This window comes from Mustelus asterias, chromosome 6 (genome assembly GCF_964213995.1).
Source record: "Mustelus asterias chromosome 6, sMusAst1.hap1.1, whole genome shotgun sequence".
Lineage (NCBI taxonomy): Eukaryota > Metazoa > Chordata > Chondrichthyes > Carcharhiniformes > Triakidae > Mustelus > Mustelus asterias.
Window position 1 is genome coordinate 39,921,342 of NC_135806.1, and position 19,287 is coordinate 39,940,628.

At 45.3% G+C, this 19,287-nt stretch overlaps 1 protein-coding gene across 1 annotated transcript in view; it reads left to right on the top strand.

Annotated features, from left to right (window-relative positions):
- The first annotated feature begins 988 nt into the window (after nt 1–988).
- LOC144494817 (serine protease inhibitor Kazal-type 1-like) overlaps nt 989–19,287 on the top strand; it is a 50,018-nt gene continuing 31,719 nt past the window's right edge. Inside the window, exons 1-2 of the mRNA XM_078214200.1 lie at nt 989–1,078; nt 11,093–11,118. Of these exons, the coding sequence (XP_078070326.1) occupies nt 1,024–1,078; nt 11,093–11,118 (81 nt within the window). The 5' untranslated portion in view covers nt 989–1,023. The remainder of the gene's footprint in view (nt 1,079–11,092; nt 11,119–19,287) is intronic.

The window sequence follows — 19,287 nt, forward strand, 5'->3', positions numbered from 1 at the left end:
TTCTTTTTCTTCAGAGCTGAACCTAAACCTGGGCATTCCCAGCTATGGATTCAATAAAGGGAGTGGATTATTTACATTATTTACACTGATCGGAAGAAATGTGCAAGGCGAAATTTCAGTTTATCGTTTGAAGTTGCAATTATCTCTTGAAGTAATTCCAGTCATTTTGAATATACGTGATGATTTTCTGAGATGTCGTATATCTTCCCTTCATTCCTAATGTGCTGCAAAATGTGGCCTCACACTTGAGGAAGTATGTTCCACTACCAGTATGAGGGGTGGGGAGGGGAGAGGAGGGGGGAGAGGGTGGTGGTGGTGGGGGGGGGGGGGCATAAAGCCAGCTTCTGCTTCCACCACAATGATACCAACCGCTGTGATGGGGGGTGCTGGGGGTTAGTATTTGGCTCCCTGTCTGCCTGTGGGCCAATTGAGGCCTTTAACCAGGCAATTAATTCCCACTCTTAAGCGCCTTGTCCTGCTATTGCAATGCAGCAGTCATGTTGGGGTCATGTTAGGGTCTACTGCTGTCATGTTAAGCTCCTGGCAAATCGATCGACAGGTTGCAGCCTCGCACGACAAGCCCGGTGATAGTTGGCCTCTCAGATTGGTTTCCAAGACAACGGCAGAGAAAGTATTTGCATCCTGTGTGGAGCTGAGAGGGAGGCACTGAGGTGTACATGACTGTTTGGACACGCTCAGAAAAATGTTAAAAATAGCATCAGGGACACATGGGCCCTTGGTAAGATCTGTAAGCATCACATGGCCCTGTTAACTGGAGGCAATCACACTCCCCAATCCTTCCCTTACACCCCCACTCTCTATACCAGAGGCAGCCCTTGCTCCAGCCCAGCCCCAAGTCCAGCTGGATTTGTGTAAACGTTAGGCAGCTGTACATTTCACATTGCTCAGTGAGTCAGTGAACAGCCCTCCCTTTATATTTAAACCAGCTCCATTCTCTGAGACAAGTGTTAGTACAAGTGGGTGACTGCACAGTTACTGACCCAACGCTTCCACTGCACGAGAATGAAACTATCCTCAGCTTTTGCTCTACTCTCACCGTTCTTGTTCTCTACAGTGGGTAAGTTCCTCTTAAGACTTTCCTTCTCACGCTCATATTTATTCATTACCATTTTGTTTCTGAGTTCAATAAGAACTGGAGTCAACACGTTCAGTTGGTGCTTTATATCATCTGATCAGCAATTGATTAAGACTTGAAGTGTCAGTGAGGGATTAACTGTTCTGGTTGCTTTCGATCTCAGCTTCATCAACACGTGTTGTTTTTAAAATGTATCTGCGATGCTGCTACACTTGTTCACAGAACATTTCATTTCCCACTGTTGATTGGTGAAGAGTCTGACTCCCAGCTTTGAATGGTGACTGGCTCTAACTGAGCTGAGTGTTGTGAATGGTCTTCATCCTTCTGAACCACCCACTGTAGCCCACGCCAAGAAGGGGTGTCACCCCGGTATGTTTAGTAAAAAATTCTCAACAGCATAATGAAATGGATTCACACCCTCCCCATATTCATTGTGTATGCTCCAAATGAGGCCAGTTCCAACAAGCAGGCTTGCAGTAGTGTAAGTTCTTCTTAGCTGCACTGTTAATGAATTCTAATTTGGGATGTTCTCGGTAGATATTGAAGGAAGAGACTGATGACCCTTCCTTCAATTCCCTAAAATATATCAATGCCGAGAAATTTGGCCATGCTTTGTTTTTCAGGCCTCTTAACCTTCCCGGGTGGGAAGAGTATCGTCATTACAGGCCAGAAGTGCGCCTCCCACCATATTGGTGTAAAGGAGGTGTGGTTGCGTCAGGAATATGCGCCTTGATTCTGCTAATAATGGAACTTGTTATTTAAATTAGGGCCCTGTGTAATTTGTAAAGTCCGTGTTCAATATTTTTATTCTCCAACACATTGCTCACAACACTTTGAACTTAACGCAATGTGGCACTAATCAGCAGGACGGCCCTGATATGTGGCTGAATGCAGAAATACTCCAGAAACCCACGTTACAAGAATGTGGGCAGCTTAGCTGCCAGATAGAAATCACCCCCCCCCCCCTCACCGACCACTGTTAGTGACCAACCCCCCCACCCCCCTCCACCAACCACTGCTAGAGACCACCCCACCAATTCCCCCCTCCACCGATCACTGCTAATGATCATTCCCCCCTCCAATGACCACTGTTACCATTACCCCCCCAGATCCGGCCACTGCCAGCCACCACCCCCTGGCCACTGACCACTGCCAGCCACCACCTCTCTCATCACCCACCCCCCCTGCACTGACCACTGCTAGCCACACCGCCCGCACTCCCTCTCCAATGACCACTGCTAGCCACCCCCCTCCACTGACCACTGTTACCATCATCCCCCTGATCCAGCCACTGCCAGCCACCTGCCCTCCCTCCATCGACCACTGTCAGCCACCACCCCCCTCCACCCCTCACCCCAAATTGCCAATTGCCCCAATCCACACCCCAAGGCCCAGTCGCCCAGCCTTTCGCATTCAGATGCAGGGGCAACGGATCCGGCAGCAACTTGATCTTCATGAATGATTCTGTTTCCACTGAAATGTGGCCTGAAGATCAATATCAGGCTCTTCAGCATTCAAGCTCAGGGCCTGTAACCTGTGCATGGAATTCTCGAACAAACATCAGCATGAAAATGAGCTGAAAGCGGGTCACTGACCTTCAACACGAACAATGCTTAACCTGAGAGGGGAGTGCTCCTTCATTACAGAGCTAGCGTTCTCTGTGTGATTCCATGCTACAAGCTCTGTTCATCCTCTACAGATTTTCTACTGTTCAAAGGCAGAAACAGGATGGTGACTTTGAAGCCTTTGAAAGAAAAGCCTTGCTGTTCAATATTATTAATCGTTGATCTTGTTCTCTTATCTTTCCATTTACTTCACCTTCAGAGGATGTTAAACATCCATCTTTTCACCTTTTCCTAAATTGTGTTTCTTTTCCTGACTTTTCTTTTGCTCTGAGAACTTTGATGCATATTTACTCCATTATTTCCCTCCTTATCATTTCTCCCTCTTTTCTTTTCAAGCTTACTGATTTTCATGGGTTTATTTTTAAAGTTTTCTTCTGTAGTTTTTGATCTTGTTTCCTCCCCAATGATCAGCAATAGTCACCACTTGCACGGTCACCACAGACTGCACAGCACCAGAGTAAGGTCACAGTCCAAAGGTTGTGTAATTGGCATCATAAGTGTATCCCTGTTTTAGTGCACAGACAGCAGTGCTCAATTTATAATCACCTGTTTTGGTTGACAGGATCTCCATTTATTGCTGTCGTGTGAAATAGTGCATTTAAGTAATCATGCCTTGGTGATAGTTCTCTGTAATCTCTGAGTTATAACATGTGTCCAGAGGGGCAATTTTTTCACACAGAGGGTGGTGAGTGTCTGGAACAAGCTGCCAGATGTAGTACTAGAGGCAGGTACAATTTTACCTTTTAAAAAGCATTTAGACAGTTACATGGGCACGTTGGGTATCGAGGGATATGGGCCAAATGCGGGCAATTGGGATTAGCTTAGGGGTTTTAAAAAAAAAGGGCGGCATGGATAAGTTGGGCCAAAGGGGCTGCTTCCATGCTGTAAACCTCTATGACTCTATGACTCGATGTGTGTCTTGAAGTCTTGAAGTCCTATTCCAGAGACTTGTAGCTTCACCAGGTTGACACCTCATTTTTTAGGCATGCCTGGTGTTCCTTCTGGAATGCACTCCGTAGTCTCAATGGAGAGGACAGGAGTGCATTCCAGGAGGAACACCAGGCTTGCCTAAAAATGAGGTGTCAACCTGGTGAAGATACAACCCATGACTATTTGAGTGCCAAACAGCTTAAGTAGCAAGTGATAGAGATAATAAATTCCACAACCAACGGATCAGATCTAAGCTCTGCAGTCCTGCCACATCCAGTTGTGAATGATGGTGGACAATTAAACCAATCACAGGAGGAGGAGGCTCCACAAATATCCCTATCCTCAATAATGGAGGAGCCCAGCACATCAGTGCAAAAGATAAGGTTGAAGCATTTGCTATAATCTTCATGGAATCATAGAATCTCTACTGTGCAGGAGGAGGCCATTCGGCCCATTGAGTCTGCACTGACCACAATCCTACCCAGCCCCTACCCCCATAACCGCACATATTTATCCTGCTAGTCCCCCTGACACTAAGGGGCAATTTAGCATGGCCAATCAAACCAACCTACACATCTTCGGAGTGTGGGAGGAAACCGGGGCACCCAGAGGAAACCAACGCAGACATGGGGAGACCATAAGATATAGGAGCAGAATTAGGCCACTCGGCCCATCGAGTCTGCTCCATTCAATCATGGCTGATATTTTTCTCATCCCCATTCTCCTGCCTTTTCCCTGTAACCCCTGATCCCTTTATTAATCAAGAACCTATCTCTCTCTGTCTTAAAGACACTCAATAACCTGGCCTCCACAGCCTTTTGTGGCAAAGGGTTCCACAGATTTACCACTCTCTGGCTAAAGAAATTCCTCCTCATCTCTGTTTTAAAGGATCATCCCTTTAGCCTGAGGTTGTGCCCTCTGGTTCTAGTTTTTCCTACTAATGGAAACATCCTCTCCATGTTCATTCTATCCAGGCCTCGCAGTATCCTGTAAGTTTCAATAAGGTCACCCCTCATCCTTCTAAACTCCAATGAGTACAGACCCAGAATCCTCAACCGTTCCTCATACAACAAGCTCTTAATTCCAGGGATCATTCTTGTGAACCTCCTCTGGGCCCTTTCCAAGACCAGCACATCCTTCCTTAGATATGGGGCCCAAAACTGCTCACAATACTCCAAATGGGGTCTGACCAGAGCCTTATACAGCCTCAGAAGTATATCCCTGTTCTTGTATTCTAGCCCTCTCGACATGTATGCTAACATTGCATTTGCCTTCCTAACTGCCGACTGGAGCTGCACGTTAACCTTAAGAGAATCTTGAACAATGACTCCCAAGTCCTTTTGTGTTTCTGATTTCCTAAGCATTTCCCATTTAGAAAATAGTCTATGTCCCCATTCCTCCTTCCAAAGTGCATAACCTCACTTTTTTCCACATTGTATTCCATCTGCCACTTCTTTGCCCACTCTCCTAACCTGTCCAAGTCCTTCTGCAGATTCCCTGTTTCCTCAATACTACCTGTCCCTCTACATATCTTTGTATCATCTGCAAACTTAGCAACAGTGCCTTCGGTTCTTTCCTCCAAATCGTCAATGTATATTGTGAAAAGTTGTGGTCCCAGCACTGACCCCTGAGGCACACCACTAGTCACCAGCTACCATCCTGAAAAAAAACCTTTATCCCCACTCTCTTCTGCCAGTCAGCCAATCCTGTATCCATGCCAGGATCTTACCCTTAACACCATGGGATCTTAACCTATTTAACAGTCTCCCGTGCGGCATCTTGTCAAAGGCCTTTTGGAAATCTAAATAAATAACGTCCACTGGTTCTCCTTTATCTAACTTCCTTGTTACCTCCTCAAAGAACTCTAACAGATTTGTCAGACGTGACCTCCCCTTGACAAAGCCGTGCTGACTCAGTCCTATTTTATCATGCACTTCCAAGTACTCTGCAATCTCATCTTTAATAATGGACTCTAAAATCTTGCCAATGACCGAAGTAAGGCTAACCGGCCTATAATTTTCCGTCTGCTGCCTCTCTCCCTTCTTGAACAGCGGTTTTACATTAGCTACTTTCCAGTCCTCTGGTACCCTCCCTGCCTCCAGTGATTCCTGAAAGATCACCATCAATGTCTCCATAATTTCCTCAGCTATCTCTTTTAGAATCCTGAGGTGTAGCCCATCTGGTCCAGGTGATTTATCCACCTTCAGACCTTGAACGTGCAGACTCCACACAGACAGTGACCCAAGCCGGGATTTGGACCCGGGTTCCTGGCGCTGTGAGGCAGCAGTGCTAACCACTGTGCCACCATGCTGTCCCACTTCAGCTAGAAGTGTCGTGTGGATGACCCATCCTCGTCTCCTCCAGTGATCCCAATCATCACAGATGCCAGAATTCATCCAACTTGATTAACTCTGATATTATGGGCAGCACGGTGGCACAGTAGTTAGTACTGCTGTCTCACAGTGCCAGAGATCCAGATTCAATTCTGGCCTTAGATGGTAACTGTCTATGTGGAGTTTGCATTTTCTCCCCGTATCTGTGTGCGTTTCCTCCGGGTGCTCCGGTTTTCTCCCACAGCCCAAAGATGTGCAGGTTAGGTTGATTGACCATCTATATTGCTCTTTAACGTCAGTGGGATTAGCAGGAGAAGTACTTGGGGTTCTGGGAATAGGATCTGGGTGGGATTGTTGTCGGTGTGGACTTGATGGACCAAATGGCCTCCTTCTGCACTGTAGGGTGATTCAAGAAACGGCTGGAGGCACTGGATATTGCAAAATCTATGAGCCCTGACAATATTCCGGCAATAGTCCTGAAGACTCCAGAACTTGCCGCACTCCTAGCCAAGCTGTTCCAGTACAGCTACAACACTGGCGTCTACCCAGCAATGTGGGTATTGCCCAGGTATGTACTGTTCTCAAGAAACAGGACAAATCCAACCCGCCAATTACTGCCCAATCAGTCTACTCTTGATCATCAATAAAGTGATGGACGGGGTCATCAACAGTGCAATTGAGCGACACTTGCTCAGCAATAACCTACTCGCTGACGCCTAGTTTGGGTTCTGTCAGGGTCGCTCAGCTCCTGACCTCATTACAGCTTCGATTCAAACAAAAAGAGCTGAATTCCAGAGGTGAGGTGAGAGTGATAGCCCTTGACATCAAGGCAGCATTCGACCGAGTGTGGCATCAAGGAGCCCTAGCAAAACTGGAATCAATGGGTATCAGGGGCAAACTCTCTGCTGATTGGAGTCATACCTGGTACATAGGAAGATGGTTGTGGTTGTTGAGGGTCAATAATCTCAGTTCAAGGACATCTCTGCAGGAGTTCCTCATGATAGTGCCCCAGGCTCACCCAGCTCCAGCTTCTTCACCAATGACCTTTCTTCCATCATAAGATAGAAGTGGAGATGTTCGCTGATGATTACACAATATTCAGTACCATTTGTGACTCCTCAGATACTGAAGCAACCCATGTCCAAAGGCAACAAGATATAGAGGCCAATTTTAACCCAATGCTGGTGATGGGGGGGGTGGGCAGGGCGGAGATGCTGGTGATGAGGGGGTGGGGAGAGTGGAGATGCTGGCGATGACAGTTTTGAGGGGGGGGGGCAGTGGAGTGAGCCATGGTGGGAGGGTGAGTATGTTATTTCTTGGTCTGACGGGGGCATTTTGACCTCAGTGGAACTAGCTTTACCAGCATTGAGGCCCTGCTCCTCAAAATGATGGCGTGAAAACAGTTGCCTCCCTTCCGCACCACCCACCTCCCCCCCATCCCCCCACCCCCCATCCCCCCACCCCCCCATCCCCCCACCCCCACCATCACCACCCCCCCCCCCACACACACACCCCCACCCCCCCCACACACACCCCTTTTTGACGAAGTGTCATAAGACCTGGAGGAGAAAGCTGCCTATTTCTCTGGAGAGAAACACACTGGTTTTCAGTCAGATCCTGACACTTCGCCATTTTCTGGTAAGATTCCACCTATGGACAATATTCAAACTTGGGCTGACAAATCATAGAATCATAGAAACCCTACAGTACAGAAAGAGGCCATTCGGCCCATCGAGTCTGCACCGACCACAATCCCACCCAGGCCCTACCCCCATATCCCTACATATTTTACCCGCTAATCCCTCTAATCTGCGCATCCCAGGACACTAAGGGGCAATTTTAGCATGGCCAATCAACCTAACCCGCACATCTTTGGACAGTGGGAGGAAACCGGAGCACCCGGAGGAAACCCACACAGACACGAGGAGAATGTGCAAACTCCACACAGACAGTGACCCGAGCCGGGAATCGAACCCAGGTCCCTGGAGCTGTGAAGCAGCAGTGCTAACTACTGTGCCGCCCCATGTCACCTCAAACCACTGTGCTACCGTGCCGCCCTGGTAGCACGGTAGCATTTTCTAAATGGTAAGTAACATTCATGCCACGCAAGTGCCAGGCAATGACAATCTGCAACAATAGGGAATCTACTATCGCCCCTCGATATTTAATGGCATTACCATCATTGAATCTCCCACGCTTAATACTTGGGGTTGCGTTGACCAGAAACTGAATGGGACTAGCCATATAAATACTGTGGCTACCAGACCAGGTCAGAGGCTGGGAATCCTGTGGCGAGTAACTCATTTCCTGACCTCGCAAAGTCTATCCACCATCTACAAGGCACAAGTCAGGAGTGTGATGGAAAACTCTCCACTTGCCTGGATGGGTGCAGCTCTAACAACACTCAAGAAGCTTGACACCATCCACGACAAAGCAGCCTTGCTTGATTAGCACCACATCCACAAACATCCACTCCCTCCGCCAGGAATACATAATGGCAGCAGTGTGTACCATCTATAAGATACACTGCAGGAACTCACCAAAGCTCCCAAAGCAGCACCTTTCAAACCCACGACCACTACCATCTAGAATGACAAGAGAAGCAGATACCTGGGAACACCACCACCTGGAAGTTCCCCTCCAAGCTACTCACCAACAACTGTCCTGGTCCCTCCATGCGGATGCTATAGTTAAGAAAGCCCACCAATGCCTTTACTTTCTCAGGAGAGTGAGGAAATTTGGCATGTCCACTACAACTCTCACCAACTTCTACAGATGCAACATAGAAAACATTCTTTCTGGTTATATCACAGCTTGGTATGGCTCCTGCTCTGTCTAAGACCACAAGAAGTTACAAAGGGTCTTGAATTAAGCCCAGTCCATCACTCAAACCAGCCTCCCATCCACTGACTCTGTCTACACTTCCCACTGCCTCGGAAAAGCAGCCAGCATAATCAAGGATCCCACGCACCCCGGACATACTCTCTTCCACCTTCTTCCATCGGGGAAAAGATACAAAAGTCTGAAATCACGTACCAACTGACTCAAAAACAGCTTCTTCCCTGCTGCCATCAGACTTTTGAATGGACCTACCTGTAAGTTTTAGGGCAAATCCTCCATGATTAAAGAACCCAGGGAGAAGGAAAATGGCCGGCTGGCTGTCAGGAACTTTACAGCCACATGAATATGCAAGAGGCTGGGAATAACGAGAAGGTCGAGACAGGGATGATCTAATCAACAGGAAACAAATGAGAAACCATGGCCAGCAGACGAGGAGTAAATAGCCCAGCAGCAAGACAATGAGAACAGAGATCAGTCCATCCATGGACAACATTAAGATCCATCTCGCTGATGGGATGCCAATCAGGCTGATTCAGAAAACATTTAAAAGACATTAAAATATCGATTAAGGGCGGCCCCGACAGTTCCGGCCCTTTGTTCCAGTCGATCGAAACTACCAGTGATCAGAAACTGTTTTATGTGAGAGAATCACCGGTGAGGTTTCAAAAAGGGACAAGCAAGCTCTCACTCACTCTCTCCCTCTCTTGCTCCCGATGCGTGCTCTCTTAGCTCTTCGCCTCTTCCTCATGGCACTTGGCTCTTCAGCTCTCACACCACGTGTCCCCGCTCCTGCCCGCCAGCTGGACTCGCATCAAGACAAGTAAAACCGCTCTCAAAGTTGTAAGCACCTCCGCCGGCTGAAGTTCCCGATATAAGGTAGAGGACGAGGGTTGAAAGAGGGTGGTGTTTAGTGAAGTTAAGTGTGATAAGACTGTGTAAAAGTAAGAGTTTACGTTGTGCCGATAGTGTTTCCTCCCATAGAAAATAGTTTAAAGTATAAGCTCTGTTATTGTATGGTGTGGTGTTGGGAAGGTTGATTTGCTGTTTGAATAAATTATTGTAACTTTGAAACACGTTTGGAGTTCGTCTTGCTTTTCTGTTCTCTCATCCGTGTACTCTGGCGGGGTCACAATTTCAAGGGCTCTCACCGTAAATCCGGAGTCTGGAACCAAGGGTGATCTGAGCGCCTCGAAAATGCTCACTCGGGGGAAACGACTGGTCAGGGATAAACAGTGCAGTTTCCCTCTTTCTCTCTCTCGTGGAAACTACCTGAGTGAGGTGGTTACAGGGTGGCCGTTTGCTCCACCAACGAGAGAGAGAATCACCCAGGCGTTGGTGGTGGTCAGGATACCTGGTGTGGAATAAGGTCCAGGTCACTGGTTAGGTATCAACAGTGAGCCTGGCCCAGCGCTCTCTCCAGCGGAAGCTGCCCCAGTGTGACGTTCCTCGGCTTTGAAGTTTCAGAGCCCGCTGGAAAGAGACCCCACAGGTATTGCTGTACACCGATACCAGCCTGTGCGTGGAGTAAAGGAAACAGACCCGCTACATACCTCGCATTAAGTTGATCTTTCTCTACACCCTAGCTATGACTGTAACACTACATTCTGCAGTCTCTCCTTTCCTTCTCTATGTACTGTCTGGTTTGTCTGTATAGTGCGCAAGAAACAATACTTTTCACTGCATACTAATATACGTGACAATAATAAATCAAATCAAAATCAGATTAGGAAATATATCGCCTTTCCTTCACTGTCACTGGGTCAAAATTTGGAATTCCTTCCCTAACATTGTGGGTGTACCTACACCACAGGGACTACAGCGGTTCAAGAAGGCAGCTTGCCATCACCCTCCCAAGGACAATTAGGGATGGGCAATAAACGCTGCCTACCCTGAGACGCCCGCCTCCCTTGAATGAATAAAAGAAAAACTCTGGGCACAAACGAGCAGGTAGGGAATAAAGGGGAAAAGGGGATTCAATCCACTAGCTGCTCTCTCTATATGAAAGCAGTTGCTCAGAGAATAACAAAGAGATGAAGCTGCCGCCTGGCCAGACAGTAAACAAGAAAAAATAACAAAATGTTGGGTTAAAATTAATTCTTATTCAAGCGATCAGTGTAAAAGTGAAAGACAGATTAAATATGTAATTTGGAATATTTTATCATATTATTGTTCAGATACAGCTAAAGATGAAAATGTGTTGTGTTTATGAGTGATGATATTAACCAGTGCAGTAACTATTTCTCTTCGCGCTATTTTGATCATTACAGTTGCAAACACTGACAGAGGAATGGAGGTAGGAAGTGTATATTTCACCTTCAAATTTAAAGCATTTATGTTTTAGTATGTATATATGTTTATTCTGATTAGATTTTATGCACACACATCTAAAAAAATAAGATTCCAGGGTGGCACATTGCTTAGCGATCTGCCTCACAGCGCCAGGAACCCAGCTTCAACAAAGTTTATTTAAGAATATAGTTGACATGTATGGTAAAAATATTAGCAATAACTTCCATCAATTACAAACAACACAAAAACAACCACGATAATGTATAAACCCTTAACGAATATAGGAGCTGTCCCAATCAAACCAATCCCATGAAGAAGACCCTTCAAACAGGTTGAATACAGCATAGACTAATGCTCACATGATACTGGAATTGAGTCCTTTGGATGAAGTTTTCAGTTCTCTGGATAGACTCAGAACAGTTTAAAGTCAGAACAGCTTCCCAAAATACCAGGGACTCTCGGCAAGCCGCCAACAGCAGATTCCTCCCTTCAGATAGGCTAAACCTTGCTTTCAGATAACCAGCAGAATTTCCAAAACCAGGGAGCTAGAGAGAGAGTGACAGCTTCTTCCAGCTTAATGTCCCTTCTAAAACCCAACTAAACAGCAGCTCAAACTCAAAATGAAACCTTACACTCACTCGAAAGGAAAAAAGAAGCTGTCCAAAAACACGACTACACCGTCCTCTTCATAATGCAAGCTCAATGTAGAGTTAAAATAAACAAACCCATTTAAGCTATTGAAGTAGCAATAAAAGGACATCTCCAGACAAGCCAGTGCCAAAATGACATTAGCCACGGCTGTGAGCTGAGAAACACTGAAGCTGTGAGAGCCATGATGTGGAGATGCCGGCGTTGGACTGGGGTAAACACAGTAAAAAGTTTAACAACACCAGGTTAAAGTCCAACAGGTTTATTTGGTAGCAAATTGTGTGGCTTTTGCTACCAAATAAACCTGTTGGACTTTAACCTGGTGTTGTTAAACTTCTTGCTGTGAGAGCTGCAGAGATCATGATTTTAAAACAACCTTCTTAAAGGTACATTAACGTCACACCGCTTTAGAACATTTGTGTTTCATCCTCAATTGTATGTTTCTGATTTTCATTCTCCATTTGAGATTGCTCCTATCTCCTTCTCCATTTTGTGATGCCTATGCTTCTCTCTCTAGCTTGTAGTGCTAATGTTTCAGTATCTAATTCTGGAGCAATTACATTTCACTATCAATACTGGAACACCCCTTTTTACTGTCCATTGGTGAATGATTTAGCTTCAGAGTATTCAATAGTCACAACTGGTTCCATTTGATGTTGCAGCCAAACTGTGGACGATCAAGCCAGGTGTATGAAATATGTACCATCCAATACGATCCAGTCTGTGGAACTGATGGAATTACTTATAGCAACGAATGCATCTTGTGTGAAGCCAGAAGGTACGACCTTATTCTTTATACTCTTCCAGCAAAAATAGAAACTTGATGCCCTTGAATGTTTTAGATTTTGTAAAATGGGGGCATCCCATTGGAGGATAAGCTGACAAAATATTTATTTTTTGTGTCTGTTAAAAAACAAAGTTTAGAAGATTGTTACATGTTGGGAATGTCTCCTTAATTAAAGATGATCATGTAACCTACTCTGAACTCTGCCCGACAACCAGTCTTGGTGGCTTGGTTGCTTTGGGGACAAGAGATGCTGAGAAAGCGCAAGATGTGAAAAATAGCAGGAGAATCCAGACTGACGGTGCAAGACTATTAGTCCTCAAGTTTCAAAGGGTGGTGTTTGGAATATCAGATTTTGTAGATGGTTATACTTTAAACTGCCTGTTTAATTCCAAGACAGAATGGTGTTGGGGGTCTAGAGAATAGCTAATCACCATTTCTAATTGGATACAAGGGTCATGTGATATACATTATCATGGAGATGGATTTGAGAAGGGAAGAAATCCATTGTAGTATTAGGGTTTCCTAAAGTATCACTGAACATCACAGACAGAAGTCAATGTGCAAGAATCTGAGAGAGAGAACAGGAAAATGCAGGCAGCCAGTGAAGCCACACGAAGCAGAGAAAATGCTGAGGCTAATTTTCATCACAAAGAATGCTGGTGGAAGCTGGTGCTCAGATTGAAGAGATTGGGTTTGTGAGGATTAAGTGGAGTTTGAGAGATCCAGTTATCTTGGTGTGGTGAACCATAGATGGTTACCACAATGGGTACTTGTACATATGTTACTCTTGTTACTGTTGGGGTTAGGGTTGGGGTGTTCTACCTGTTGGTATTGTTCTGTGGTACACTCCGGTTGGCTCCACCTTCCTATAGGAGTATAAAGGTCACTGCACTTCCTAGTGACCCTTTAGTCTGGGATTGTATTGTTAAGCAGTATGCTCTATTCTTGTTGCTAATAAAAGCCTTTATTTCCCGGGTACGATCCAGCCTCCCGAGTGAATTAATTGCGCATCACTTGGGTTAGAGATCAGGAATCCCCAGTGTAACCCTCACAATGAAAGTCAGTTCTGGGATTCGAAGTTCCCTTGCTGGGAAAGGGAAAGAAGAGAAGATAGCTATTAGGAGTGAAAAATAGCTGTGGACAAGTTCCGAGAGAATGCAGTGTGCACTTAAAGAACAGAGTACAGTGGAGCAATGGAGTGAGATTGTCACATGAGGAAACTTTTCTGTAATTCAGAGTACATATGCCTAAAATATAATGTTTAGTCAATGTTGATTTTTGTGTTGGAATCTCATTGTGCTTCAGTCAGTCACTGGAAATTCAAATATCTTTTTAAAAGTTATTGGTCTCTACAGAAATTGCAACATTGCCATGATGCTGGATATATTACACTTGGGGACTCTTAGGGAGTTGGTGATGTAGTGGTATTCTCATTGAGAGAGTAATCCAAAAACCCAGAGTAATGTTCAGGGGACCTGGATTCAAATCCCACTGGGGCTAAATTGAAATTGAATTCAATCAATTAAAAAAAATCTGGAATTAGAAGTCTAATGATGTTCATGAAACCATTGTTTTTGTAAAAACACTTTAGGAAAGGAAATCTGCCATCTCTGCCTGGCCTAGCGTCGCCTACACGTTACTCCAGACCTACAGCAACATGATTGACTCTTAACTGCCCTCTGAAATGGCCTGGTAAGCCAGTTACTTATATCAAACCACTAGAGAGTCAATAAGGATTGAAACCAGACAGATCAAACTACTTTGAACTAGGGAGCTGAGATAATAAGAGCAAACTCAGTTCTGTTGACTTTGCAAAGCCCTTCTTACTGATATCTGGGACTTATCAAAATTGGGAGAGCTACCCCACAGATTAGTCAAGCAACAGTCTGACATTGCCATACTCAGAATTATCCCTTACAGGAAATGTTCCCGATCCATCCCTGGATATTCTTTGTCCCATGGGTAGGTTGGTCCAGCACAGGTGGTGGCACAGTGGTACACAGTCAAGAGGAAGTTGCTCTGGGAGTCCTCAACATTGACTCTGGATGGCATCAGGTCAAGCATAGGCAAGGAAACTTCCTGCTGAGATCAAGGACCTCCTTCCAACCCTCCCCACCCACCCTGTCCACTGGCCTATCCCCAGATACTTCAAATTTCCCCTACCCTACTCTCGCTGGATGTCTACCACCTACCTCGCCTCCATGTCCTAACACTTAACACCAGGCACATCACAGCAGTGCCTCTTCCAGCTGCTGGAAGGGCCTTGGAGAGCTGTTGGCCAACAACTCCACAAGGTGCCAACCAATGCTCATTCGAGCATAAAATGGCAGCGGGCCTGTTGGATCCCCACTGGATCTCCAGCTGGTGGGGATTGATCCCCCCATCTTCCTAAAAATTCAGCCCAGGGAGTCGGGAGGCCGTGCAAGAAGTTGAAAACAAGGGTGGAAATTGTACATTTTAGGCTGGTTGTGGAGCTAGTACAGGTCAATGAACAGAGGGTTGATGAATGAATGGGATAGTGCGATTTGGGAAATGGGCAACAGAGCATTGAAGGTGCTCAAATTTTCAGAGGATGGCAGATTAGAGCAGCCATTGGAATAGTGAAGTCTGGAAGTAACAAAATTATGAGTGAGGTTTCAGCAATAGGTTGACTTGGGCAGAGTAGATGGGTGATAATAAGGAGGGGGATTTAGAGGTTCTTGGTGATGCAGCTGAAATGGCATTCGAAGCTCATTTTGGGGTCAAAAAAGATGAGTTGTGAGTAGTTTGGTGCAATATCCAATAGTCAGAGAGGCAAATGGAATAACTAGGGAGTTGAGTTGGTGACGGGAGTCAGGATTTTGTCAATAGCATGCTGTTCATCATGCTGTAACTGTAACTGCACAACCCTCGTTTTCCATTTCCCATAATTTTCCAGTTAAAATTCAAATTTCTGGCGGCATGCACAGAAAACATGTGCAATTTAATTTAAAGCTTTTTGTTGGTTAAACCTGTCACCAGTTGACAGTGCTGCATCTACACTCAGCTAAAGAACCTCCTGGTCATCACAACTTACCTGCCCGATACCATTGTCATTAACACAAGATCTGAGAGGCTCAAAGATGTTTTTCAAAAATAAATTTCTCTTGTCACATTGGTTTCATGTTATTCATGAGTGTGTCATTTTATTTTGTTGAGATTAGCTGTGTCAGAGAGCTAAATGTACTGGCGTGTCACATGGTTGGCTAGCACTGAGGATTTAGGGACATTTCCTTTATTGTTTCTTTCACGATGTTGTGTTGTTTGGTTTATTGTTTATGGAATGTTCATGTTAATATACAATGTTGTATCCACCACTCTGGAGGATATGACTGAACCCATAGGCCCAGCTTACCCGCTCTTCAATCCATTGTAAAGGACATTGTCCCAGTTCATTCTTACTGGGGAGAATTAAGTCACCCCACATGCCAGGTTATCCATTCCTGTGGTATTTTACAGTAAGGAGTCTAACAACACCAGGTTAAAGTCCAACAGGTTTATTTGGTAGCAAATGCCACTAGCTTTCGGAGCGCTGCTCCTTCGTCAGATGGAGTGGAAATCTGCAGATTTTCACTCCATCTGACGAAGGAGCAGCGCTCCGAAAGCTAGTGGCGTTTGCTACCAAATAAACCTGTTGGACTTTCACCTGGTGTTGTTAGACTCCTTACTGTGTTTACCCCAGTCCAACGCCGGCATTTCCACATCATCTTTTACAGAGACAGAGGAATGAAGAATATTTTTATTTAGGAAGGTGTGTTGACAGTATAGAGGAGAGGGAATCATTTAAATCTGGTGGGGAAATGAGCAAGAAGCTGTTTTAATGTAAAGTAGTCCTTTGTTGAGGAAAGTTAAGAATTTGCATTTACATGGCACTTCTAACTTCAATATAAGAAGGTTTTTCATAACCAATGGGTTATTTTAGATGTGTTGTCCTTGCTGTTATGTCAGCAAACTCAACAATCAAATAATATACAAGTTCCCCCAAACACCCCATTAAAAAACTGTTCTTGGGATGTGGGCGGGGCTACATTTATAGCCCGTTCCATCTTCCCCGGAGAAGGTTGTGGTGATGGATCCCCTCCTTCAGTGATTCTTTACAACTGGCTGTATACACAGTTTTACACATTACCTACAGCACAGAAAAGGCCCTTCATGTCTACAGGTCCATGCTGATGTTTCTGCTTGACATGAGCCTCCTCACAATGTACCTCACCTCGCACCACCAACATAGGATGGCATGAAAAATGAAGGAAATTGGGCAGGATGTAAAGTAGCATCCTGTACATACAACCCTTTATCTGTCCCAGTAATAAAGGTTAAAATAACCCCCACTGCGTTTGGTGGCCATTAGAGCACAGTAAAATAAGTGAGAGCTGCAGGAGTGTCCTACAACCTAGCAGCAAGGCTGTACTACAGGTAGATTCAACAACATTGTACACTGGCAATAACTCCCTTCATTCTAGACTGTGACTTTGCTGATGCTCTGCTGCTATTCCAGGGAAACCGGGATGAATATCCGGATCCAACAGAACAGAGAATGCGGGAGTAACAATAAAGGCAAATGAAGGCTTTCATCAAACCAGGATTCCTGCGATTCAGATTGACTTTGTTCTTTAAGAATCATTCAGCCTTTTGTGTGCAATTAATTAATCCATTTTAATAAGAACATAAGAACATAAGAAATAGGAGCAGGAGTAGGCCATCTGGCCCCTCGAGCCTGCCCCGCCATTCAATAAGATCATGGCTGATCTGACGTGGATCAGTACCACTTACCCGCCTGATCCCCATAACCCTTAATTCCCTTACCGATCAGGAATCCATCCATCCGCGCTTTAAACATATTCAGCGAGGTAGCCTCCACCACCTCAGTGGGCAGAGAATTCCAGAGATTCACCACCCTCTGGGAGAAGAAGTTCCTCCTCAACTCTGTCTTAAACCGACCCCCCTTTATTTTGAGGCTGTGTCCTCTAGTTTTAACTTCCTTACTAAGTGGAAAGAATCTCTCCGCCTCCACCCTATCCAGCCCCCGCATTATCTTATAAGTCTCCATAAGATCCCCCCTCATCCTTCTAAACTCCAACGAGTACAAACCCAATCTCCTCAGCCTCTCCTCACAATCCAAACCCCTCATCTCCGGTATCAACCTGGTGAACCTTCTCTGCACTCCCTCCAATGCCAATATATCCTTCCTCATATAAGGGGACCAATACTGCACACAGTATTCCAGCTGCGGCCTCACCAATGCCCTGTACAGGTGCATCAAGACATCCCTGCTTTTATATTCTATCCCCCTCGCGATATAGGCCAACATCCCATTTGCCTTCTTGATCACCTGTTGTACCTGCAGACTGGGCTTTTGCATCTCATGCACAAGGACCCCTTGTGTAGTCACCAATGGTGATAAAATGTAGTCACCATTGGTGATAAAATTGATAAACAATGAAATAAACAGTGTCATTAAAGAACTCTGCTATATTGATGATATTACAATTTCAATTTTGAGACGGCATTTACCAGGAGCAAAGAAAATCCCATTGAAGAGGCATTTTTAAACTAAGCAATTTGAACATATCCTTAATGTCTCTCAAGATCAAAGACATTTACTGGTGAGGAAGGTGATCTTCACCCACCCAACTTCCCATATCCCATTTCAGAATTTAATTGATTCTTAAATTAAAGGTAAAGTCACCACTGCCCCAGATGACTATATGCCGCTCTCCTCTTAGAGGGGGAGAGCTGACTGGTGGTGATTCAACCTGAGGATCACTGCACCTCAGGCAAGGAACAGCGTTGAGAAAGCAAGCCTTTATGTATAACCTCAGCCGGCATGGGAATCAAGCCCATGGTGTTGGTCTCACTCTGCATCACTAACCAGCCATCCAGCCAACTGAGCTAATCCCCCCCCCCCCACCCCCCCCCAATTCTTAAGCTGCTCTATTCTGGTGTGATCTTTGTATGGTTATTACATTTTGATTTTACTACATAGCTATGCCTCTCTGGTCTCCTCTCACTCCTTGGTGTAATATTCTCGATTTACTTTCTGAAGTGTCAACTTGGTTCATTGGTGGCTTTTTTGTAGTTGGGTTAGGAAATTGTGGCTATAAGCCCCACACCAGAGAGCTGAGGACATAATCTCAGCAGATGCTGGAAAATGGGATTCAATGAGTGGCTAGTTTCTTTTTCTCTTTTTTGGCTGGCGCAGACAGGTTGGGCTGAATGGCCTCGTTCTACACCATAACTTGTCTATGGTTCTAGGTTGGCAGTCCTGTTAAGAGTACATTGTCAGAGGAGCCATGTTTTGGAAGAGATGTTGAACTGTTGTCTTTTTCCTCCAAGATTGGTATCATTTCCAAATGTCACTAATTTGCATTGAGTTTCTGAATCCAACTCAATGATGTAAGCTGGCAACGGAAGTGATCCCAACATTGAACCTTGACAATTCCGCTGAGTACTTCACTCCATCCCAACATAACTCCTTCAACAAGTTATCATTCATTTCTACTCTTCAGCCAATTCCTTACCTACTTTAACAAATTATCTTGAATCACCACAACACGGGTTTAACTATTAGCATTTCATGGGGAACTTCCCCAAATGCTTTTCAACAGTCCAGGTACATCATTGCATAACACTTATGCAGCATGGTGGCACAGGGAGGTCCAGTGGCACAGGGTGGCACAGTGGTTAGCACTGCTGCCTCACAGCGCCAGTGACCTGGGT